The sequence below is a fragment of the Heterocephalus glaber genome, unplaced genomic scaffold (assembly GCF_053883595.1).
Source record: "Heterocephalus glaber isolate CG9 unplaced genomic scaffold, H.glaber_assembly_v1.0 deba00001688, whole genome shotgun sequence".
NCBI lineage: Eukaryota > Metazoa > Chordata > Mammalia > Rodentia > Bathyergidae > Heterocephalus > Heterocephalus glaber.
Window position 1 is genome coordinate 301,696 of NW_028258413.1, and position 27,368 is coordinate 329,063.

Sequence of the window (27,368 nt, forward strand, 5' to 3'; positions counted from 1 at the left end):
ATTTGTAAGAAAAATATAATTGGAATATTTTATATATTGATTATTTACTTTATAATTAGTCCTCTTATCAGAATATAATCTTTGACCAATTTTTTAAAAATGCAACTATTGCACTTTTAGACAACTGGATACAGAGAATGAATTACAACTCAAAAAATCTAACTTTTCTATTGTAAATATGTTCTATACCATTAACATTTTCTAACAGCAATGTGTGCAATTGCTCTAAGGGCCCATCCCTTTCTGAGCCGGCCATAAGAAACACTTAGTCGCAAAGATCTTTAAAATGATTTTACAAATTTTTTGTCCTTCCATCACCTTTATACTTTTTATATCCTCCAGTACATATGAAGACATGTCATCCACTGTGGGAAAATGCCCACAATTAAGATTTACTGGCTTGGGTTTTCCTAGTCATGAATTTATTCATGTTTTTGACAGACATTTACCAACTACCTGTTAGGTGGTAGGCATGTCGTAAAAATGGATCTTATGATATGAAAAACCATAACCTAATTGAGTCTCCCAACCCAGCCTTTGATCAGTGATCTTTCACCCGGATAGAGTCCTAGTTCTAAATCATGGATTATGAAGTTTTTGATAATCTGATTCCACGCTTTTCAACCAAATTTTATGGGTTCAAGACACATCCAATAGAACCTGGGTATTACAGCCATGGGAATTTAGAGAATCTCCCTCGATCATTCCAAGGTCACTACTGCTCCAAGCCTGACAGTGATCCGCCCATAATCCACCAAGATTCGACCTTTCTAATTCTTTAGACTGAGCTGTCATTCTCAGGTGCTCCATAATACCTCATGCTTTCTCAGGAAACTGCGACATGATATTAGGGTTCTTGCTTGATCCATCTTTGAGCTATACTCCTACAAACCAAGGCTGCATGCCTTACTGCTCTTCGTTAGGCCCAGTGTCTGGCTCATTAAATACTTACTGAATGTAAAGTTTTCTTTCTTCCAAATGGGAACTCAGACTGCAGCCTGCTTCCCAGATCTACTTCAAGTTCTACCTTCTCCATTAGCAGCTAGAACATTAACATTAATGAAAATATTTAACATCTAGCTCAGCCCTGGTACCATTAATTCCAATGGGTGCTGGCTATAGCACCAGGGAATGGGGCAGTTCCTGGAAATGTAGGCATTATACTATTGTTTGCTTATTTGAGGGATAAGAGCTGGTTGAGGAATCCTGGGGAAACAGGTCTGGATGGCATCAGTAGAAGGGACTGTCTGATGAGCTCATGGCAGCAACTACCTCTTTAACCTAATAGAAGCACTGCAAACTGCAAGTAGCACACCTCTTCTTGGTGTACTGGCTGGATGTCTCTGTCCAGGAGTCATTTCCAGAACACTGAGACCTACACTGGTCATCCCTGTCTTGGGCATCCTACAAGGACTCATTTCATCCCTCCTGTTGCTGCTTGGTTCCACTACAGTGCATTAATAACATGCACATAAGTCTTGCTTCTAAAACTAGGCTGTAAGCTCCTAGGAAAACAGAAAGCTTATCTCAACTTCTTTCAATCTTTACCTGTAAATAAATCATGCAAAAGTTACATAACCATGTTTTATATCATTTCATAGTCTTCAAAATGCTTTAGAAAATGATTTTCATTACAGTCTTTGTTCTCACTAGAATTTAATATCAAAACTAAATGGAGAAATTTTCCTCCTATGTAACTGCTTCACAAGATAATGCTTACTATACCACTTAAAGACTCTTATTTCTATACTTTAGCATTCAAAACTGAAGAAAAGTCTAACTCCTGACACACTGCTATGCTTTGTCAAGAAGGAATCTTCTCTTTCTCTTTCACACACATATACACCTCTCCATTATCTTGTTTGTATCCAGTTGCACAACTAAAACTCTCATTTTTTTCTTTCCCAACCCCAACAACTTCCTTCCATAGAAACAAAGCTAAATTTAGGGTCTGGTCACTTACTTCCATTATTAACCCCCTAACCCACACCCTTCAGCGTTGTTCACCTCAGCAGTTTCTGGAGCCAGCTAACTGGTCTCCTGTCTTCCTCTTTGACTTCAAGCATAATCCATCCTCTACCAAGAAGGCAGGGAGAGGGGAGGGGGGAGGAGGGGCAAGGGGGGGAGGAGAAGATGGGAGAGGTCAGGGAGGGGAGATCTTTCCAAAGTCCGGGCTAGGACCCTGGAAGTTTACATTATACTTTGAGTTCTTTCACAAGATAAACGTCATTTAAAAACAGAATTCAATCTTTCACAAGGTTGGTCTATGGCTCCCTGTCATACCTAGTTGCCATCCTGTTCTCCTCAAGCACGTTGATATCTGTCTCCCTCTACCACAGGAACTTTGCCTGGCTGTCACTATAACTATGCCTGGCTAAATAACTAGTCACTGATTGACTTCATACCTTCTGAATCAGCCTAGCAGAAAAAGTTTGCTGTTTTTTATAATAACAACAGCATTCACTGTTTACGGGCTAAAGCACTAAGCAGGGTTTTAGGATAACGAAAAAGCTGATGTAAAGAACAGGAAATTCCCTGGTACAATTGAGAAAAGTTACTAGAATAAATGAAGCAAGAAAATAAAAATCTCTGAGAGTAAACTGATAAGAAGGATGATAATGCAAAACTCAGCCAGGATAGCTAATGTAAGTAATGTTTGTGAGAGTCACCTCATTTATGGTCTTACTTTGCAACAAGCAAATTAGTTTGATACAATAAAGAAAGTATGACCCCTGTTATCCCAGCACTCTGGGAGGCTGAGCAAGTTCAAGCCTAGCCTGAGCAACTTAGTGAGACGGTGGTTCCAAAAAAAGAGAGCTGGGGACAACACAACTAAAGCCACTCAGGAAAGAGTACTCCAGAACTGCTTCAGAAAGTGGCAAGAACCATGGGATAAGCAAGGGGGAGTACTCAGAGTATTTTCGACCACACCGCATACTTAGACCCGCAAGGCCATGCTGATTCATGTCCCACACAGAACTCCCCTAAGACCCAGGCCACAACTTCTTTCTCAAGTAAAATTACAGTCCTCACAGGAGCCACCTGCACATGTGAGAATGGAAACGGGTCTCAGGGAGGAATTACCAGGACATATCCTAAATTTAAAAATTAAAACAGCAGAGTTTTACTCTTGACTCTCTCCTGCTCTAAACATTTCCTCATTTTTCCAGGCTGCCAAGCCAACTGTGATAACAGCGTATCTTTGAGTGCTTTAAGGATTAATGTGAAGAGGGGACCACATGGCAGAGGAAAACCCTGAGTATGCAGGCGAGTTACCCTCTCATTCAGAAAGAGACATTTCTCATTGGATTTGGAACAAGAAGTCTGCTGCAGGATCTCTCTAGAGCCTTCAAGGGCTGGAATGAAGAAGAAAGATAGGCTTGGGGTACTAGCCCAGCCCAGCTCTTCGGTGTTATGGTGGCATACGTTTGCCCCTCTTTTCACCATGCAAACACCTCCCTGCTAGAATCTTTGTTGCACTGGCAAAGCGAGAAATAAAAATTGTACCCAAATTTACAATATATTTCCAAGTTGCTTCCCAAATAATTAAAACAATTTACAGCTGCCCACAAATGTTTATCAGTCATAACACTATTATCCAAGATTAAATTCTCTTTGTTAAATTAATAGACATGGTAACTCATTAATTTCTTTACAAACTAGAAAAAGGAGTAACTGAAATTATGTATTAGTTTAATAATTTAAAAATTTAGCAATTACAGGCTGGGGATTTAGCTCAGTGGTTCTGCCACCTGCCTGGCAAGCGGAAGGACCCGAGTTCAATCCCCAGTAGAAAAAAAAAAAAATTAAGCAACTAAAAATTTAGTAATAGAAAGATTTAGTAACTTTGGACATAAAGCCAGACCCATTTGTTTGTGTATTGTTTATGGCTGTTTTGTTCTCTACATCGCATGTTCTAGAACATTCCTCCTCTGTCTCTTTACTAATAGAACTTGATGGATGCTAATCTGGATTTAAACATTACGGTGTAGAATATATACATTGAAAATATAGTATAGGGTTGGGGATATAGCTCAGTGGTTCCGCCACCTGCCTCGCAAGTGCAAGGATCTGAGTTCAATCCCTGATACCAAAACAACAACAACAACAAAATGTAGTATACTATTTTTTCCAACCACAGAATTTTAACGTGTTTGCTCCTACTTCTTTTTCATTTTTCTCACTATAATTTTAAGGAAAAATTCCTTTGAAACTTAAATTTTACCATCTTGTCAAAAATAATACTCAGCTTCATTTCTATAATTGCTTTCCCATAATTCCTGAGTTTAGTTATATAACACATATGCAAATTATTCTGGTCTAATTTGGTTTACTTTTCTTAAAGTCTATACATAAAATTTGATAGTGGAGATTCAGTGATATTGTTCAAGCAGAAATTATTTTTATTTACTTATTTCTAACACAATTTCTGATTGGTATGTTCCTCTCTGCTATTCTCATTTACCTGTACAAATAAAGTCAGATTATTCAAAAGTTTAAAACTTACAGAAAAGAATGAAGTACCAATTTGCATAAAGCTCAGTAGCTTTAGTTCTTAAATTTATAGTTTTCATTATAATGATTGAAATTTTATTTACTTGAAACTTTTGGTCCAACAATACAACAAGCTCTATAAAGTTACTCTGTTCATTTCCTGAAGGAAAAAGGAGAAGCCAAAATCTGTTTCTGTTTCTTCCCTCCAAAAAAATTATAATTAAAAGTTATGAAGCTCTTAATAATTATTTGTTATTAATTCTGACTACTGTGAATGCCTGAAAGTATCAGTTAAGTAATGTCTAGATGGCTTGAAGAAGAGTGACTTCAAGTCAAATAGTACTGATGTAGAAGTAAAGAAACATGATCGATTTCTTAAGTTCGAGAAACTCAAGCTGTACAAAAACACACTGCTTAAGTCCTCTTGGGTACTCAGATGTTAACCCCGCCCCCATATACCAAAATGGAGGGATTCTGAGCAGAACATCACTTTTCGCAAGGTGGAAACCAGGTCTTTTTCCATGTCTGCCATGCATTAGGTAACACAACCATGCTATACTCCAGCTTGTAAAATCTTTGGTTGAACAGTTTATTCAATGATAAACTGCCCGTATGTTTGTTAATTAATTCAGAGAAATCAGATTATATATATTTTTAAGAGCGAGTTTCTATATTACTATAGACAGAAGGATTTTAACAAGGCAATGGTATTGCCATTGAATATATTTTTTAAAGTTTTTAGTTATCTGAACTCTGAAGCTGTAATGAATTTCTCATTCTAGCCCTTGGGCCTCAAGATCATGTTTCATGTGCTCTTTTTTAATGAAAAAAAAACTATTCAATTCACCAAGATACCACCACTTCCATTCCCTACTTTGATTTTTTTATTTTTTATTTTTTAGTACCAGGGATCGAACTCGGGTCCTTGTGCTTGCACAGCAGGCAGCAAAACCACTGAGCTAAATCCCCAGCCCCCCTCCCCGTTCCCTACTTTTAAAGATAAACTTTTATATTTAATTCTTAAAACACTTCTCATTTCTTACCATCCCATTTTTCTAAATGATTTTTAAAAGGTAAAGGAATGGAGTACAGTGGGCCTTCACGTTATGACTGGCTTGACATACAAACAACTTGGGTTAATTAAGTTAATGGAAGATTCATCTGCCTCTTGTTTTCTATAGCATGTACCCAGGTAAACGTCTGGATCTCGACTGTTTTGACTTACAACCAACTTGAGTTACAACCAGCCCTCGGGAGCTGATCTAGTTCAAGTCAAGGGTCCACTGTACACTTACGCAACTTGAAAATACTGGAGGGATCATTAACTAACATTTTAAAGAACTGTCTAAATCCTAACTTACTAAAAAAAATTAGGAACACAAACTTCCTTTTAAGCAAGGAAATTCTTAGAGAATATATTTATATACTATAACAGCAAGGATATATATACCTTTATATACTGTAACAGGCCAGAATTTATACACTGCAACAGTAGTATGTAAGCACAGACTACTCATTCCCCTCTTTGTCCCTTCAGTTCAGAGACATCAGAAGTGACTCCAATGAGATATCCTCAGAGGATCTTCTGGAGGATGTGAGTAGCTTAAACTATGATCCAGAAAGAGAAAAACAGGGTTGCTAAGGCAAGTGGCTTCTCTTCCCCAGGGAGATTGCCTCCCTTTTATCTTTCCGGTTCCTTTTTTGCGTCCCGGAAATCTGGCCCCATTTTCCTCTCCAGTGCCTTCTCCTCCTCTCTGACAGTGCACACATACTCTGCATGTAGTTTGTACTGACAAGCTCCACGGTGGGTTTCAGTGTGGGCTGACAATTTCAACTGTGAAATTCATCCCCGGCAAAGCCCAGGAGAGCAGTGGGCCACCTTCCAAGCCTCACAAACTCTTGTCACTCCTGGAAACCCCGGACAAGTACAGGACAAGTACACAGCCCTCAGCCTTTCTTTCTCTGGAATCCCACCTGTCCACGCATTATGGTCTGTTTGAAATAAATAACTTGCAACAAGGTCAAGTTCCTGAATCTGAGCAATGAAAGATAAACCTGATCCTCCAGCAAGTATGAAAATTAAACTATATCAGAAAGAGTCCTGGTCAACAAGTTTTAAAAAACACAATAAGCCTTTGTACTCATTTTAAGGAACACATCATGCCAGTGAATTATTAAAATCTAAAAGTCAACTTAAATATTTGATCGGTCAACTTTTAAGACTTTTCACTATTATCATCACAATCAGAATGGTATTTAAAGGCCCTCAATGTAGTCAGGCAAATATTAGAAGTAAAATGCTTTTATAAAGAGCTGGAACTGAGATGAAAAGGTACTCTGTGATCTGGTAAAAAACGGACTACCTGTGAATATATAAATAAGCAAAAGAATTAGGCAACCTAGACATGAACTGCTGCAATATTACAGAATGTCACTCTATAAAATGATAATATGTATGTTCAGGTTTGGACAAAACATCCAGTTAAAGAGACAGTGACAGGGCCGGGGATTTAGCTCAGTGGTTTCGCTGCCTGCTGCGCAAGCGCAAGGACCAGAGCTCGATCCCCGGTACCAAAAAAAAAAGCGAGACAGTGAAATCACCCACCCACAAATGTCACCCCACAGCCAGACAAGAGAGAGGCCACCTGCACGTGGCACTGTGCCAGCTGCGGTCGGTCCCTTCAGTCTTGTCAGCGATCTGACCAATGAGCTCCACGCTGATCCCCACACCTACGTCCTCCCTCCCTCTGGTGTGCAGACTGCGACTCACCAGAGCTGTGGGTCCTCCAGCATCCTCACTATCGCCGCCGCTGTAGTCTGGAGTTTTGTCTAACTCCTGCGTGTGTCCCTGGGCTCTGACGCTCTTATCTGCGTGGCAAGAGGTGCACAGAGCTGTGTTTCCCATCACAGCGCTACAGTTCCTGCAGCCTGTGGGCCCGGGCTGGCCCTCGGCGCTCTGGCCAGGTCTCCCAGGGAGACACTAACGTGGACAACTCATCCACAAGCACCTGAGCTCCCGGGCTCTGCTCCCCTGCACGCCCCCTGTCAGACCTCCCCATCTGCCGGCTGGCTGGTGTCAGAGAGAACTCAAAACCCCAGCAACTGCGGGCTGCATTCAGTGACCATTTCCAGCTCAGGCCCTGCCAGGCTATTTTTACACCTACCAGGCCAGCTATGCATGTCAATGGCGGGGGGGGCGGGGAGCCGGTGAGGGAGCGGTGTTGTTTAGTTTTTCACTATGCAAACACCCCTCTCACACGTGGGCTCCAGTTCTTGCCACGTAAAATGTCTGTACATACGAGAATTGTGCATTACTCAATGCATTCCTTGCAATCCTTTGATTCCCTTCTCTCTCTCTACTCACAGAGAATATCAAATCTGTTAATAATCTTGCTTGGTTAGCATAACAGCTAAAAGTTATTTTACAACTGCAGAAACCAACTGGTAACCACGGGGCTTGCATACACTATCTTTTTCATTATCATGTACAGAAAACAATTAGGCATTCCCTTAGCATTTAACATGCATCAGAAACACACCAGTCAGAAAGGCTCACTGGAACCTGGTGTGGAGGTTTTGCTGTTTATAAATTTGGTATGATTTGCCATTACCCATGAGGGTGCCGTGTACGAGCAAACAATTTGATTCATTTATAATTTTTTCAAATTTTTAATATTTTGAAAATACTCCTCTCAGCTTTACAAAAAATAATCAAGATAGTTTCCAATGCCATATAATCTTTGAAATCATATAAATTTTGTTCCCACAAAAGGAATACTGGAAACATACAGTAGGCTGAAGAAGCCAACCATGATAAAAATCAAGGCTTTGTTATGGACTATTATGGACTACTTTATGTCCCGATGGGTGTGCCCTATAAATCTTTATATGTATGGAAAATTATTTGAATATTAGTCCTATCATTTTTATTTGTTTTGTGTTTATATCTTCTCTTCCAAATAGTTTTAAGCTACTCGTTAAGAGTCCAGACTTAGACTTTTACATCATCCATTTACATGTTATATATTAGAAATTAATCACTATATATTCGATAAACAGGAATAGTAGTAGTAGCTGCAGTTGTAATAGTAATAGTGGTAATAGCACGGGTATTTTGTGGTGCTGGAATCAAACTCAGGGCCTCACACATGCCAGGCAAGTAGTCTGTCATTGTGCCATACACCTAGCACTATCACTATTTTTAAAAAACTAAAAACGTTGTGTCCCTTTTTAAGATAATAGCATTCCCAGAATGCATTCTCAGATTTGAGTTCATAAAGCCTAACAACCTCAGACTGAGAATGGCATGTTCAAATTATTCCCAAAGGGCTTCAAGCTGCTTTTTTACCAATTTGGTTTTGAATCATTCCTCAGTCCAGAGTCAATGGGCCTAAGCATGTTAGTAACTGTACAAGTCCTAGCCTGCATTCCAGTTTCTAAGAGGCCTCACAGCATTCAGTGAAATTATTTCTACTCCTCAGCTATGAGCAAAGGAATCTTTAAAAAACATTTTGTTTTATTAACTGAGGTTCCATTTTACTCCAGAAAACATGGCTATTTTCAAGAAATCAAGTAATAATAAATCCTGGAGAGGCTACAGGAAAAAAGGAACTCTTCTTCATTGTGGGTGGAGTGTAAACTGGTACAACCACTGTGGAAATCAGTATGGAGATTCCTCAAAAACTAAAACTAGGAATTTCATTCAACCCAGCTATTCTCCTTCTAGATGTCTTCCTGAAAGAGTTAAAGACATCACATTACAGTGATCCATGCATACCCATGTTTATAGCAGCACAACTCATACTAGCTCAATCTTGGAAGTGACCTATTGCCCATCAACAGGTGAATGAAGTAAATGTGGTATTTATATAGAATTGAGCATTACTCTGCTATAAAGAATAATTTTGAGTCATTTGTAGGAAAACGGATGCACGTTGAGACCATAATGTTAGGTCAATCAGACACACAGCTTAAATATCACATGATTTCTCTTATATGAGAAACCTAATATATAAATAAAGTACAAATTAAAAGACAGGCAATAGGGAAAGAAGTTAATGTAATCCAGCATGGCCAAAAGTGTACTTTGATTTAGTATAATTGTTTTATGAGTTTTATATGTTTTTGGTCTGTTAGGCTGTTAATCTGTGTTTATGATAATTAACTTGAAAAAAACTTAAGGATAAAAACAAATAAATAAACAAAAAATTAAGGATAACCATGGAGGAGCACATTCTCCATCCATATTACACATTCTGCATTCATATTAAGGAGGAGTAGAGTCTAAGCATCTTAAATGACAAAGCCTTAAGAGAAAGGACAGTTAAAGACAATGCTTCCACACCAATAACAAGATTAGCCATTGGGATGAGATGTATTAAACAAAGCCTTTCATGCTGCGTAGATAATTTTAACCTGATGAAACAATCAATGCAACATATGCTGATATCTCATTGAGAGTTCCACATACCTGAACCAACCACATTCTATAAGGATTAAGTACACTATGAAGTTTAATGATGTGCTTACAGATCTTTTCAGAAGGACGTGCTTTTATCTTTTCTGTCTTCATCTCTAGGATTCTTGGAGCCCAGAGGTCATAGTACACAAAATCTTAAAATGATAGGTGCTTCTTCTTGAATATACATGAACCACTCTATTCAGAATATAAACCAATATTTTTTCAGCTGTCAAGTTACCCTCACAACCCCCCTTTTAGAATGTCTGCCATTTTTAAAACATAAAAGTTCGACATTTGACAGAATCTTTAATGTGGAATTATGCACCTTCAAGCACTGGAAGCTAAAAATTCTCTCCAGCCCCTCTATCTCATTCGAAAGCATACATCTGAAATTCTGTGCTGAACACACAGAAAAAGGTATTTTTAAGCATATCAGACTGGAGAAACGTCCCTAGGTATCAGACAAATGGTTTTTCTGTGCTTTAACTGCATGAATTGTTCGCTGGCATCTCTGTCTCTTTAATACATTACCTCTTCCTCGGCCATGACTTTGATTTTGCCTCTCCTTCAACCAAGCCAGTCCACGTTCATGTGTCTCCTTCTAAGCTCACCTTAAATTTCATTTTCCTCTGAAGTCAGCACCACATCTATATCAGCCCCTTACTCTATTCTAGTACCTTTCTAATTAAGGTTGGGACTAGTATCAGATCTTCCTCTTTTTATCTGCTATGCCTGGCCTCCTTCACTGGCCTCATCATAGACCTACCTAAGCAAACAAACAGTCAATGTCTGTGAAATAAATGAATAAGATGCAGCCCCAAGTAGCCATATAATTCATAATATCAATATTTCACTGGACTACATTGAACTAAATTTCTCCTTATTTACACAAAAATTAATAACAAATTTTTAAAATTTAAGCATCTCTAAGCATGACAAATTTTAATTTCATTTACTGATGTACAATAAACGTCTCTTTTAGTATTTGAAAAGTATTATCAATGTTTGGGATGAATTTTCCTGGAAAAAAAAATGAAAGAAAGGGGGTGAGGAAGAAAGAGAAGGAGAGAAAAAAGAAAAGAAAGAACAAACTCACCAAGAACCAAGAAAGTAACATGCTGAGAACTCATTTAGCTATTCATCTTCTTATCTCTCTGTTTTTCATCCAAGGGAAATTTTCCCATTCTTTCTCCCATAGAGAAATGTTCTGCTTGTTGAATATAGTATCTATAACCCTATCATTAAGGCTCCCTAAAATATATCGTATGGTGGTCCCCAAATCCCATCGCTGAAGCTCCATGCTGAACAAGAATAGACAAAGGAAAGATAAATATAAACCCTGTCCTCTTCTGATGCTGAAATTTCCTATTTTCTGACTGAACAAATTTAAATGTTCAACCCGGAAGTTATCAATAGCTGTGAAAACAGAATTTCCAGTGAAATGCTTCCTATTTATAATTCCTCCAAACATTGCCAATGATCTAGTACTTCCCAATCAAAACCAAAAGTGTCAGTGGTCAGCAGAAGAGAGTATTACTTCAGAAGATAACACACTTTTAGTTCTATAATCCAGTGGGAAAATAATACTAAGAGCCAGACAGATTTGTCACAAAATCTTGGGTGCCATGATAAACCATATCCATAGCAGTTTGTCAAGCTGAAACCAAGGCTAACAAACTCTGTGCAGCACCCATGTCTTAATGATATGCCTATAGACAGCTGGACCTTGGCAGACATCTGACAAGGGGTTTGCTTTCTGCCTGTGCAGAACAATGTCACCACTGTTATTAAAAAATGCCTCAAAGTCATTATGGCAAATTACTCAGAAGCAAATATTTGCATGTTTGACCACACTTAGAGCAAGACACATGAACCTGATAAATGACCTAAAAAGTGAAATCCAAAGCTCCCATGATGTGACATATTTGCAATATCTTCTTAAAGTTCCCAGGCATTTTGCCATTGATTTCGTCTGTATTGCTGTTTCCCATCCATCACAAGAGAAAGCGACGAAGGCCTGGGAACAAACACCAGCTTCTCAGCTGCAATCTCTGAAAATGACTTTTCAGGTCCCTGAAACAGTAAATAGGAAAACCACCCACTGCTATTTTAAATTTCACTTTTTAAGTATGAAGTAGTGGTTACAATCAGCTGGAGAAGAAATAACTGTTCCAGTTGTATAATTTAACCTTGAGTTTTAGATCACAGCTCTTGAAGTTTTGAGTTCTCTTAGCAAGGTGATCGTTCTCCTAGCATTTGGTTCTACCACTAATTTACCAGTGTCTGTGTGGGTTTGTGTAACCTTTTATCAAATTTGAGCTCAATTTTCTCTTTTTTAAAACAAAGGCACTATAACAGATGACTGCTAGATCCCTTCCTGCTCTGGAGGTTTTGTGTCTAGGACACAGAACTTATTAAAATCTGAACACGTATCTCACATGAGGTGGTGGTGGAAACAGATGGCCATTTCAACCATCTGAATGGGGGAGAATATAAACTACCTGAATGCTGTGCCATGCTCTCTGGTTCTATGCACTGCCTTTGCTTTGCTCTTATTTCCCCAGGAGACTTGTGAGGAACACAAAAGAACCATTGTGAAACACAACACACTCTGCTGTATCCAGGAGCTCTCCCTCAAGGTAAGGACCCCTTTGCTCTCTCTCTCCCTTTCCTAAACATTAGCCTCACTGATAAACTACACCATGCCACAGATTTCTACACCCATAATGGCAGAGGAACTTTCTCCTGGAAATAATCTTACTCTCCACAACTGACTTTGCAGGACAGATTTATAGACTAGGTAAGACACGTCTGTCACAGCTGTGTCTAGATGTCCCCTCAAAACCTCATGTGGTCATAAGTGGGGCTTTTTCAGAAGTGGCTGGATCTACAGTGCATGGTGCTGGGATCAAGGATGTGTGATTACTAAATTAGTCCACTGACTGGTTTGGCATAGTTCTGGGTAGGATTAAGGGTGCCACACCCTGGGTGTGAGTGCTACAGGCCCTAGAGGCAGGTATCCTGGATAAGACATACAGGGACAGAAAGACTCTGCTGCTGGTCAGCTTGTCCCTTGCTTGCTGCGTGCTGCCTTCTGCCTGCCTGCATGCTCTGGGATGCCTCTCTGCCACACCACCCTGCCTTGGAGCCACCCAACTATGAGCTGAAACCTCCATGAACTGTGAGCTACAATAAACCTTTCCTCCTTTAACTTTGGATGTTGGGTGTTTTGTCTCAGCAACAAGAAAAGTAACTAAGACAACACATTTGCAAATAACCACATAAGGCTAGTAGGGGTCTTATTCTCCTCAGAAGATTTTGATTAATATACTTGTAAAGGGAAAGTACAATCATATTAAAAATCCTGAAAAAGTATTTTGCCACAAGTCTTTGAAACGGCAAATTAGAAAGACAGTTTCACTCAGAATCACGGTTTTTAATTCTTTTTGTCTCCTCCAGGCAAGGGTTATTCAAGAGAATACCTAACATGCAAATGAAGAAAGCAATCTAGAGTTTCTCTTAATCTAAATTATCATGTGCAAAATAACTGGCCTAACTTGATATTTAGTTAACACTTTGTATTTCACAGGTCATCATTAACATGGAAGTTTTATGTTACTTTTGCTGAATTAAAAAAATGTGCTTGGATTAAAATCTGTCTCCATACCACTTTTTTACCATTACAGCCATAATTCAAGACTGATTAGGTCAGTCAAACATATTCATCTGATTGAACTGTTTTGTTATCCTACTGTGTGCAAAATTCCCCATGCCAAGCTAATGGCATGAAACCAAGGACAAGTTCTGACTTTGAGAATCACTGACCTATGGAAATAAAATGGAACATTCTGTGCAGAACCCAGGCAGCTTGCTATTTTTTCCAAATTTGAGCATGTTCAATGAAATGTATTTGGCTAAAAGTTAAACTCATAATGACTTTTACTGATTGGATCTGTTATATAACTGATCGATCAGGAAAGCTGTGTAATTTATGGACCTACACTCGATTCCTCATATTAACAGGAGGCATGACTTTTCTAATTGAGGTCAGCACAAATGACTTTTACTGTTTATGCTTCATACAAATTAACCAAAATGAATATTGCTAAGCTATTCATGGGCCCATTAACATCAATTAACCAACTCAATTTTACATTCCGTCCAGCAATTATTTTCATTCTGGACTGCTGCCTCTTGACTTTTGGCATACCAAGGACAATGTTCCCTAACAGACAGAACCAACAACTTGTGAAGTTTCCCAAAGGCTGCTCCTCACGATGCCTGGCACAAACTGGGCACTCCATAAATGTCACTGACTTTAGCAGAGGACAAAGAAGCGTAGGGTTCCAAAGCCAAAAGGGCCATTTGACAAATTCTATGTTCTGTCACATTGAGCGGGAGTTTGAAATGCAACATGAATAAAACAATTTAGCCATTGTACACTCCCACATGTTCTGCAGAAAAATGTGTATACATAATACTCAGAAAAACGCTTAACTATGAAAGGAAGACTCCCGACAAGGTTTATTTGAAGAGGGGCAAGTGATAAAAATCAAAAGGTAAGACTTTCAAAGTTATTTTTTGATACCTAAACCAGTATTTTAGTGGATTAACATTTCCTCTAAGTTCCCATCTGTGAACTAAGGCAGGCAGCTGACGGGGATAATCTGAAAAGTACTCAGTTAAGATGAACTTAAAATGAACAGTGACTAGCATTAACTGCTGACCAGTTAATAGGGAAAGTCTGGTTTCCAAAGAAGCAACATTCTTACATGAGGCCACTGCTGGTAGGAGGCTGGGGAGAAAGCAGGCCATCTCCCCTCTGCATGCTCCTTGCTACCCTGTCGAAGAGGACTGTCAAGGGCCACCAGACTCAAAAACAGTACCCCGCCATATGCAAGGATACAGTTCTGTCATCTGTAGGAACATGGATGCACCTTGAGACCACAATTTTAAGTGAACTCGGCACATAAGCTTAAATTGCATAACTTCTCATACATGAAAAACCCAAAGTATAAATAATTTTCAAAAGCTAAAGAAAGGAGAGAAAATAGGAAAGAGAGAGATAATTTCTGGTAAATGGAGGGGATCTGGTGATGGAGGAGCAGGGAGGGAAACAAGGGGAAGGGAGACAAAAGAAGCACAATGCGTTATGACATGTGCCTGCCCTCGCAAAGAATGTGAGCGACATGCCCCACAGATTTTAACCTCAAAGTGTAAATAACGACAGCACAAAATAAAAGGCAGGTGATACGAACCAGAGAGAACTTTTGCAAAAGGGAAGGGGGCCAAGAGATTGGAATAGGGCTTAAAAAGAATTAAGATGTGTTATGTACATGTATCAACTCCCAGGATGAAAGTATCAGTGCATGCTGGAAAAATGAACTGTGCTAATAAAAATATTCCTAAAAAATACAGTGCCTGAGTACTAGACAAGATAAATTAGAGGACCGTTCCAGAAGATATAATCAACTTCTCCAATTAGTGTCTTTCTATGAGGCATATCATAAACCCCATCACTGAGCTGAAATGAATTATCCATTAGTAAGAACAGCAAAAAATTTTATTGATTATTTCTATGTTTTTCATTTCTCCCTTCACTTCATATTTGGCCAATATTTTCCTTTGAAAATTCATAAGCTCAGTTTGTACATTTATCCTAGAGGGTTAAAGAGAATTTTTCATAAACTTTTTGGCCTATGACACAAAACATGGGGTTGTTTTCTTATGTTTGTCACTATCAAAAAAAAATGTTTTAACTATGAAACAGATCCCAGTTCCTTGTAAGCATATACTCAATGTTTTAATATATATGTTAATCTATCAATCTCAAAATATTTTAAAATACTAACTTACCAATGAAATATATACATGCTGACAACATTCGAAATTAAGCAGGAAACACAGACATTTTAAATTACATTATCAAAGCCAGCATGTAGCTCAGTGAAGACACGTCTGTCTGGCAAGTGCAAGGTCCTGAGTTCAGTTCACAGTACTAGAAAAATTTAAATTTAAATTAAAAAATAATAAAACTACATTATCATGCAGCAGTGAGGCACTGGTCAGTCAAGAACAAATTCAAACTATTTATCTAATGCTGTTTCAAACTGGAGAAAATAGGAATATTTGTCTTAGAAGTACCAATTATACCTGATTTACTCTAAAAGCAGTATCACATTCCTTCCTGCTAGGTTAAAACAATAAATCAAGTAGGCTTATCCAGCTCTATTGCCTTTACTTAAGTGAGTGACTGTAAAATACAGTGTCCTTTTTTTAAACTGCATGTTGGGTGTGCGCTTAATCTAGAACAGTTGCACTACCATAATGGAATGATAGACTAAATTCAATTTACTTCAAAGACTGCAAAAACTCAAGAGTACCAAAAAGAATCTGTCAACTGATTATTCATTTGGGCTCTATTTTAAGATCTCTTTAGAGCAAATTTACCCTATCCATCTTACAGTATAAAGAATAGTTTATAATACTTCATATATTATTCATAGTGGAATAAATGTCCTGATTATGTATCATTTGTTCTCCCTGGACAGTGGGAGAATTATTTTTAAGCTTTCAATTATGCCCTACTTTTCTTTTGGAAACAGTATCACTTTAAAGGCAATCAAAAACTCTGGGAATATAATGATTAAAATATTATAAAATCAATATTGTTAATTCATTTTCTAAAACTATGTTAGTATGGTCTGATGTCCTCAGAGCTCAAATGTTACCGGCTGTCCATTTCTATTGAATCCATTTTGAACTTTAAAATTCCATCTGCATAATAATGAAATACATTAGCATCAGAGTCTCTTATGCTAATGTTTGCATGTGTTTGATCTTTAGAGTCAAAAGTTTATAATCTTGCTGAGATGTCAGTATATAATTTATCTTCTCTAGAGGGAGGAGGAGGGAAGGAGTAGGAAGGAAGAAGGGGGAAAGGAAGGGAATGAAGGATGGGAGGGAAGAAAGGAAGGAGGAAAGAAAATAGGATCAGAAACTGTAGATCTCTAAAACTTGAAGGGTTTCTCTTCCAAAAACATGAAAGAATATTTTTCAGAAAAATGTTTTTTCTTGCTACTAGTTCTTCAATGTTTAAACCTGCTCAATGCTTTCCTATGTCAATAAAGAATATCTCCCGTAAGCCAGTGTCCCCCTCAAATCTGCTCCTGGCCCAGTCTTCTCTGACTCAGGGACCAGCGGCCCTAACTGCCTTGCTGCCAAAGCTGGAAATCTTGCCAGGTTGTGCTGTTGTTTTGGTGGTACTGGGTATTGAACTCACGATGTTCCCACTGAGCTACATCCTCAGCCCTTTCTTATTCTTTATTTTGAGACAGGTCTTGCTAAGTTGCTAAATTGTCCAGGTTGAGCTAGAACTTGAGCTCCTCCTCCCTTAGCCTCCTAGAGGGCTGGAATTATAGGTGTGTGCCACCATGTCCAGCTTTTTGCAGTTTTTAATGTTCTCTTTCCCATCAATCCAGTCCTGCAGAGCTTCCATTTTCCATCCCTTTGCCACTGTTTTAGGTCAGTAATTAATTTACTGATGGAATTGCTCTGTCACCTAAATAGTTTCCTGTTTCTATCCTTGCTGTACTTCCTTCCATTCTCTACACTGTAGCCAGAGAGACCTTTCCACGCTCAGAAATATTTAGAGCCCTCCCTAAAATCTTCATCATAAAAGCCAAGCTCTTTAATGTGGTATGGATTTGATTGCCCCTCTTTGTGGTATCCATAATCTCATCTTTGACTTTTTATAATCTCTTCTGGATTTTGACTAATAGCTAATGACCTATCTCCTCTCTCAACATTTGTGCTACTCTTCTAAGCCCTGCCCAGGCAACAGTGTTAACGGCTGCTATGGACATAGAGCCGTCACTCAATTGTTACCCTGTATTGTAATTGTTTTCTTAGTGCTTGGCTTCCCTCACCACACTATGGGCTCGTAATGGACACACATTAGGTTGTATTTGTCTGTTTGTCTCTCGTACTCCTGACAGTGCCTCTATATCGTAAGCACTAATAATTGATTACTGAATAAATGAACAATGAATATCTTCCTCCACACATGTAAATGTGACTGGTTTCTACAAACATTTCATTTATCCCATAAATATTTACTTAGCCCTACATGCCAGCCCCAAACATGTCATTTAAATAAAAAGAGGCAAATGTGTAATATTACTGATGTACACACAGAGATGCTTCAATGAATCTCTGGCAAATGCCAATCTGCAGTAATTTATCCAATTATCACTAAATGTTGCTTTGTTTTGTCCCCACTGCTGTTCTGTCAGTTCTTGTATGGTTATTTTGTTCACATGCTTGATTTTGTTAGGAAATGTCTGGGCACTGAATCCATTGGAAATGATCTGAAAATAAGGAGGAATGAAAAGAACAGGATGCCAAAGTTCACAAGAATAGTAGCCACAAACTAGAATATGGTTTAACCGGCCAGGATAAGACTATGTCCACACTACGGATATTCCCAGATATCCACGGCTATGGACATAAACAAAGGGAGAATAATCATTGCTAATGGCAGAAACACATCGTGGTTGCTATGTAGAACACAAATGGATTACTCTTACAGTGGGGGTACACACACTGCTCTGTGGCTTGGCCATCTGGGTCTATAAGAGAGGATGTTTTGTAGTAGGAACTTAGTTTCATTCCATGTTTTCCACTGACAGAGTTGCTCTGTGTGCTCCCATTACTGGCTGTCTTGTCTCCCACTGTTAAATCTCAGTAGATCCCTGCCCTTACTGTCCCATCTACTCTTCTCCACGGTCGTTACCTCTGGATGGCCACTATTTCCACTGACATTGCCTCTAACCTATGACACTTGCTCTCTTTCTCCTTCCAGTTTTTCATTTTTTCATAGGTACCTTTTCTACTAAGACGTCTTTCAATGCTAAACATACTTTAGATCACAGACAACAATAATACAGCACATGTGTAAAAGCAAAACTACATCACAGTTATAACCTGCAGTCGATACTCAAAGAAGTTTGTTTTCATGGTCAACAACCCAGTAAAGTACTCAGTAGCATGCTTTGTCACTTAGCAATAATTCAGATATGTCTAATTGTACTAATTGTACATCCTGAAGCAATGAACACCCAAATAATTCAGTCTTGCATCCTTTTCATATTGTGGGAGAGCAGAGGAGAACTGAGGCCCAACTGGCCTCCTCTGTGAGCCCAAAGGAGAAGGCTGCACTCGGGTGACTGCATCTTGCAGGTTCTAGGAAACAGTGAAGAGAGCTGACGTAAGTTGTTTGCCTCAGAGTGTACTAATGGATAAAGGAAAGCAGATGATCTTGTGTTACTTTGATTGGTTGTACCCACATTTGGATGAATAAAGGTAAGATGAACCAGAAGTGGGGGATCCCTTGCCTACTAGAGGCAAGAGCTCCCTGGCTGCCCACACGTTAAACTGACTCCATGTCTCTGTCACTCACCCTCTTATTTCTAAGTTCCTTCTGCCTGGGTCCCTGATGTAGTCCATCCGCTACCTCCACTCCTCCCAGATTCAAGGTACAGGGTCCTGCTTTCTTCCCAGGCTTCCATCTAACGACTCACGGTGAAGTCACCTTCAGAAAACAGTTCCTCCGCCCGACCTATCTCACCAACCACTTAGGACAAGTCCTTGCACCCTCACCTAGAGTTACAGACACCCGATAATTAAGTCACTCCCAAACAACTTCATTTTCCTCCTCAGGCTGTCACTGAAGAGGACTGATCGTTACTCCTACATTTGGCCTGTGTTATGGTTTGGGTCTAGATGTCCCCACAAAGCCACATGTGGTCATAGGCTTGATCTAGAGTATGCGAAGCTGGAACTGATTCATGATGCAATGCTAACCTCAAGGGCACCAGGGTTAAGGGTATGAGTGCTACTACCCTAAATAGCCTGAATAAGATAAAAGGGGCAGGGAGACCCTGTTAAACCCTCTTGTTGCCTTTGCTAGTGTGTGGGCACCATGTTGTTTCTCATCTGTGATGCCTATTTGTCATTCCTGCCTTGGATCCAGCCAATTATGGACTGAAACCTCTAGAACTGTAAGCCAAATAAACCCCTTCCCCTCTAACTTCAGGTGTCAGGTATTTTGTCTGAGCAACGAACGCAGCCTGTATGGCCGACTTCTGGTCCCTGGCCGCTGGAGGGCTGCCACGATGGGGCTGCGGGGATGGGCCTTCCTGGGACACTCTTTTCCCCAGTACTGAGGCTTGGTCCTCGACCCACGCCAGTAGGCAGATGGTAAGCCCCTCCTTGCTTGGGTCCCAAATAGTAACAGCTGCTAGAAATCCCCATTGCTGCATTTCCTGTGCTGAAATGAAGACTCCAAGGCGGACTCTTTCCTATGAGGAGGGAGAGGCAGAGGTGTGACAGTTATGTCACAGTTATGTCCCCTCTCTACTCCAGATCCCTTTCTTCACCCCATTCACAGATCCAAGGCATCCCAAATGTTCTCACGTGCCTCACACTACAGTCCCAGGGCACGAAGTCCCCAGCTACTTGTGAACTCTGAAACAGTTCCATAATTTAAATTTCAATACTTTTTAACTTACAAAGTTTTCCTTCAATTTCAGATAGTTATTAGCAGGATCTGTGTCACTGCTAAATCTCATTAAAATGATCATTACCACCAGGCATGGTAGCACACGTCTATAACACCAGCCGTGGGGAGGCTGAGGCAGGAGGCTGCAAGTTCAAGGCCAGTCTGGGGTACATAGTGAGTTCAAGGACAGCCTAAGCTACATAGTGAGTGATACCCCGTCTCAAAAGACAAAAGGCTCATCTCAAGTACACTCTATAGTAAAACTGCAATGCTGTAACTTAAAAACTAGTATACTAAAAATCCAGGGGCAAAAATAAAAGGAGAAACATTATAACATAAAAAATGAAACAACATTTTGAGAAAAAATAAAATATAAATACGTACATCCATCAAACCCTAAGAAAAGAACTCCAAGCACAGGTTTTCTCAAAGAAAAATCTGCTCCAAAATGAACGAATTAAAAATACCTCCACAAGCAACCCTATGATAAAGTTACCGAGTGGCGCATGGTCTGATAGCTGGGATATCAAAGGATAATATTCCGTTCTTCCTCTTTTAGGAAAAAGAAATTTTTGGAGTCTACTTCCTACTCTGGTCAAATTCCTGACCTATAGACTCTATAGTAATAATTAGTCTCAAAGAGGAAAGAAAAGAAAAAAGCCTTTGAGCCCTTCAGCCTTTTGTCTATTTATTTCACTCTATTATCTTGCCAGATGCGTTTTCTGCCCTGAATTTTCTATGGAAGTGAATGTGTTTTTAAGCAGAGAAAAACTGCTTCTCCCAGGTGTGTGAAATCACAAAGATCCCATTTAGAGCTCCTGAGTTTTAATGTGCAGGAATATCAGGGGTTTAAATTCAGTCACAATGCGCTGCTTGTTGTAACAGAAGTGTCTTGGGAGTCTGTTTTGCAGGTTGGTCTTCACTTGAGAGTGTAATACACACACAGCCAAGCCACAATCACCGAAGGCTGCATGAGCGAGCATCACACTTACAGTCCGTGTTTCCCTCCTGCATTCCAATGATGTGCATGCTTTTAAGCAGCCTTCAGCGGGAAAACCCTAGTTAAGTTGCTGCAACACTGGCATGTGTCATAAGGAATGAGATAAGATTTCTGCAATTCAGCTTATACTCAGATGGTCCATATTACGGAGCCACAGCACATATACATACCATGTGACATTTATCAAAGTAGATCAGAAATAGACCAAGGAAAGTTGCAGCATTTGTCCATGATTTAGGGCACTGAAACACAACACAAATAAGCAGAATGTGAATAAGAATCAAGGGTAATGGAAAACAGAAAAACAAAGCAAATAGGAGTTAGGAGAGAGGGCTGCCAGACTAATAGCAGACTTCGTGCATCCCAGAGGAAAGTTTCATGTGCTGATGACTAGGAAATTTATATTAAATACAGAAGAATTAATAATTTACAAAACCATTAATTGAAAATTTTTATAGTGTTCAAGTATTTGTGTGACTTTAAGATGTAAATAGTATACATTAATATTTAACTATTAATGATACAAAGGAAGATAAAAAAATATTTCTCTAGATTTTTGTTCCATCCTTCATAGCATCTTCAATGTCCTTGTTAATTTATAAAATTGAGACTAGCTGTTCACAAAATCTTAAAGTTCTGATCCTATTTATGGTTGGTACAATCTATAGGCTGCCTAACAAAACTTCACTTTTTAAATTTGATTAGGAAGACAAAGCTATGATAAACCTAAGAACACAAAACAGTAATTGGATGTTCAGAATCAGTAAGGCAGCTACTGTCTTTTAGGCAACAGGGATGTGATATAGGAAAGAAATCTGACCATCTACTGTGGTCAGTAGGTGCATGAATAATCTACCAAATCTCATAGCATCAGGGTAGTGGGCAGTTCCAAGCAGGATGTAGTTCTCGCCTTAAACATTAAAACTCTGAAGTGCACAGACTACGGGAAAATATGTAAAGCTCTCTAAGATGAATACCTCCAGTTACCATTATACCATTGAGTTGTTTATGTAGAGAACACACATACAACTTCAATACAGGCACTGCCATGGTTACTGATGGGTGTGAGAGTGTTACTCAAGTTGTTAGAGAGGGTAGGGTCTTTATACATTTAATTATAACTGTGCATTTAGATATTACATATCTAAATATTTTATCAGCAAAAACTGACATAGGCAAGTGAAATATTAAAGACAAAAGAAAGAAAAAAATGTACTGAGTTAAGTCATGCTCTGGCAAAGTTAATTAAAATGAGAAATGGAGTACAAATTTTGGGAGTGGTCAAGGGAATGGTTCACTCGCAGTGAGGTACAATGTGCATATGTTAAACAGCCTCCTCATGGGAATTATTACAGGAGTGAGCAGAGTAAAGAAAAGAAAAGCTATGGGATTAATATGAGAAAATGGAAAAATAGGAACAAAATCTTTGTAAATAGGGAGGAATGGAGGGGTTGAAGGGAGGGCTGGGCAAGGGTGAAAACTAAGAGCCAAGTGAGACTATGTAAAGGTGTAAATTTCCAATGATGAATGTCATTATATTGTATACCTAAAATGTACCAATGATTAGAATGAATAATCAGTAATGCAAAATAAGAAGAAAAGGTCCAAAGGGGTAGGGATAGTGGGAGGGGCAGGGGAAAGGAAAGAAGGGAAAGGAAAAATGATGAGAAATGGAAAAAATGGAAATAAAGTCTTTGTAAATAGGGAAGGGTGGAGGGGGTGAAGGGAGGGCTAGGAATGGGGAAAAAATAAGAACCAAGATGCATTATATAAAGGTACAATTCCCAATGAGAAATGTAATTGTGTTGTATACCTACAATGTACCAATAAAAGCATTTAATAAAAAAGAAAAGAAAAGCTAATCTTAATGGTGCAAGTTCAAAGTAGCAAAAGGAGATCCTTTTTACACAGAAACAGGCTCTACTTGGATACTACAGACTCATGACCGACTTTAGTAACAAAACTGATGTGTAAGAATAGACAGTTATTTACATAATTTAAATTAAATAAAATAATTTTGTAAAGCAGCAGGGAGGTGGAGGGTGCTCAAAAATGTTGCAGTTGTTATTTTAAATATATATTTAATATCAGTAGCAAATTTTTAAAAATCTACTTTCACCCATTAAACCCCTCTCCCCCAAAATGGACCTTTTCAATTATTATCTTACTCAAAAAGGAATCAGGAATAAATGGTAAAGTCAGAAATGCCAAGATGGTTGATTATAAACCAAGAGATTATAAACCAAGAGAGCAATGTTCATTACGAATAAAGACCAACTTCTGATATTTGAAAAACAGCATTATCATGAACAAAATAATATTTTGGTTATATCATCTGATCTCTGGAGATGCCATTTTCTCAAATATTACTTTATGTAGAAGACGTAGATATACATTTAAAATACCCCCCAAAATGCCCAAACAATCCAGTTTTGTAATTCTAATTTTCTTATATCTTTAAAATAAACCTTTAAAAATGCCAACTTTTAAAAAAACCTTTAAAAATGCCAACTTTATAGCACAATCTTTCCTGAAGGTGTCTAGGTCCAAAGAAGAGCAAAAATCATTCCAAATTAGATAAGGCAGTTGTGTCTCAGGGTTTTCCCCCCATGATGATTTAGACAAAATTGGTTTTTGCCAACTTCTGTAGTTGAAAACAATAAAACTCTCAGTAATTTGAACTGAAATTAGGCTTCTATTTACCCTTATATTAGTTAAAATTTATATATTTTTCTAGATTTGTTTTTGGAATTTCCACTTATTTAGTCAGTTATTCAATTGGTTATTTCTATTAGGACAGACTTGTGGATGTTTGTGTCAATCTATGGGTTATAATCCATCACTTTTAGGATTTATGTGTCATTCAAATTTCTCCACTTTAGTCATCAAAACTTCTTTGGGGTCACCATGTCCCATCGTTTTCTGAGCACTTTCTTGCTCTACTCAGCCATTTGCAGGAGCGCTGGCTCCTTCCTTTGGCAAATGACCTTTAGAGACCAAGACCGGGCTCCATGTGCCACTGCTACTGAGGCATCACTGCTTCCAGGGACCCCCAGTGAATACAGCCAGAAAAACTATTCCTGTATCCACACATCTCTATATGGTCCTCTGCACACACAACCATGTCTATCCATTAACAACAATGAATTCATACCGATATTTTCATAGGCATTTTTAATCCTTCATGCCATAAAAATATTTCCCTTTCTCCTTTCCTTACATAAAAAGGGGGGAATCTGTTGATATAACTAATATTACCATATGCATTGAGCTTTCAAAACCAGTGTTGCATTTTAGTCTTTATAACTACTTTTTCATATATATTTTTATGGAGATATGTATCCATCCACATAAATTTTACTCATATATGTGTATAAATATCATGATTAACTCAGATATGCAGATAGGAAGGCTGAGGCCAAGGATAAGATACCCAGTTTTTGGTGGAGGGGAGACCTGAATTAAGGACTTCCAAGATTAATTTTCATATTCTTTTTTTACTACACCAAAACAAGAAGATGGAACATTTTTATTTGTTGGTCTTTCATATATAAAAGTCTTTGAATTTATAAGATAAACATCATCCTGCCACCATCTCAAACTCTCCATATATAAAGCAATGTATTTTTATTTTTCCCCTGACATGCACATGAAATAAGTCTCTGGCGACTACCATCTAAATACCACTGGAACATATACCATTAAAGTCATTTTTATTCACCCCTTTCTGTCTCTTCTCAGCTGAGTGCCAAGCTCTGTTTATCTCCCTTCGATTGCTATGACAGCCTCCCAGCTGACCTTCCTAGCTCTCTTTCCACCATCTTTCTTCATCACAAAACCTTCCATAGGTGTTTTTTCCTTATTGAACTAAGTTACATCTTTCTTGCTTTGCAAGCTCTTCAACTTTGTTCCATCTCTACCTCCCTTCCACTTTGATCATGCCAAGCTCACCAACTTTGATACCAAACTCTGAGAAATTCTCTACACCAAAGCTAACAAACTATTCTCTAAGGCAAGCTCTATTCAAACATAAAAAGCTATTATAGTAGTATTAGCCTCTAATTTTCCCACTAATATTAATCTTAATACCTATCTTAAATTATTTGAGAGAAAATAATTTTAACTCAATCAATAATCTTTGCCATACTCAATTTAAAATACACAGTGGTTATTCAATTGAAATTTTTGACCCAGTATTGCAATATTGTGTTACACCTAATAATATGGAAAATACTTCATGAAAAATGAAGCATGGAAAATTTTTATCCAAGATAAGGAAGAGAAATAAAACAACTGTAATATTAAAAGCCTCTGGTTGGCTCTAAGTGAAAAATGTGAGTAAAGTTAAAAAGTATAATTATTTGAGTTTCCTGATTAAAAAGCAAGCTCTACTGAATATTAAAGATGATTGGAGTGAATAAACTGTTTACCCAATTTACTCCAGAAAACCCAGAACGCACCCAGAAGGTTATGTGAATTCCAATTACGTTAACGAAAAAGGACTGCATCTTAATTATCAACCTTCCTTCAATGGCAAACATTTCTTTTATTGTCCTGCCACAAATGCTCTTCTGCTGTTAGTGGTGCTTTCTTGTATAAGAGGCAAAAGGGTGTCGAATGCCTGGGAATGTGTTCTTCACTTTACATACACAGCCCCTTATGTGCTTCAATAAGTGTCTGTGGTTAGGGACTGGCATCGGCCCCTGGTCCTTTGTCACCTGCCTTCTCCCCACTAACGGTGACTTGTCCTTTCACAGATGGCTCTTCTCTCTGCCCATACTCAAGCTCTGAGTCCTGTCCCTCGGAGCCCACACTGATGCCCCTGGGTTCATAGGTGACCGCCCTGAACTAAAGCTCCTCGTTTCCCAAGTGACCTCTATTCTCAGAGGAGTTGCTGCTTTCAGATAACCTGGTCCACTTATACTTTATTACTTTCAGTCATTTTAGGATGTGACATGCTTTAATTAAGCATTTTGGCCCAGTTTGAGGTGGAAGCCATAAATGAGGAAGAAGTTGGTACTACTACTCCTAGAAGAACTCAAGAGATTTTTTATTTCCACCAATGTAGGGTTGAGTGGCTTGGGAATTGATGAATTTTCTTCAAGTGTTTACTGAAGCACTTGACATTGTAGCACCTGATTTTCAGTCAGGTACCATTACTGTCACTGGATTTCTGTGAAATGATGAACAACACCATGACGATATTTCTTTGTGGGTTTCTAAGCACTGGTATTAGTACCTAGGAGAAAATAAGGGAACCACAAGAACCTTCTTCCTTCAAATGACTTAAATCAGTATGTGAAATACAAAACAACCACACAGCTTCATATAATTACTTCATTTTCTATATATACACTGCCTTAATAACCTTCAGAAAATTTCAAGTACCACAACCAGAACTATTTCCTTCCATTATTTCATCGTCCAGGTAAGCCCTATTAAATCATATTTACACCATATATACAAAAATAGATAATCTTGGGTCTATCTTAATGGAGTAAATGATATTTTATTATTGTTATTTGTGAAAGTTCCTATCACCTCACAGGTTCTATGAGTTCCTTAGGGGAGAACACTGTGTCTGAGATGATAGCACAAAATAATTCATGTTGAAATAAGAAAAACTTAAAAATTCCACAAAACTATCTCATACATAGTGAAAGGAAGCAAAGAAACAGCTAAAAATAACATAGCATCATATAACAACAGAAATAATTCTAACAGATCTCAAGTCCTCATCATTTTATAGCTCTGAAAACTGAAGTCAGGTCAATTTATATGCAAGGTCACAGATAGAATCTTAAGCATATATCTCTTGAATTTGTTTTTATAGAGCTTTAGTAGCTTCTGAT

The 27,368-nt window shown here is 38.5% G+C and overlaps 1 protein-coding gene across 44 annotated transcripts in view; it reads right to left on the minus strand.

Annotated features, from left to right (window-relative positions):
* Nucleotides 1-27,368, minus strand: part of Ank2 (ankyrin 2) — a 567,339-nt gene that overhangs the window by 228,969 nt on the left and 311,002 nt on the right. Inside the window, exon 1 of one of the 44 annotated variants that reach the window (XM_087198838.1) lies at nucleotides 7,265-7,717. The exons of 41 other annotated variants lie outside the window; for them this stretch is intronic. In XM_087198838.1, coding sequence (XP_087054964.1) covers nucleotides 7,265-7,399 — 135 coding nt within the window. In that variant the 5' untranslated portion in view covers nucleotides 7,400-7,717. Of the gene's footprint in view, nucleotides 1-7,264; nucleotides 7,718-27,368 lie in introns of those variants that run through there. 2 more of the 44 variants (XM_087198835.1, XM_087198840.1) reach the window with 2 other exon arrangements.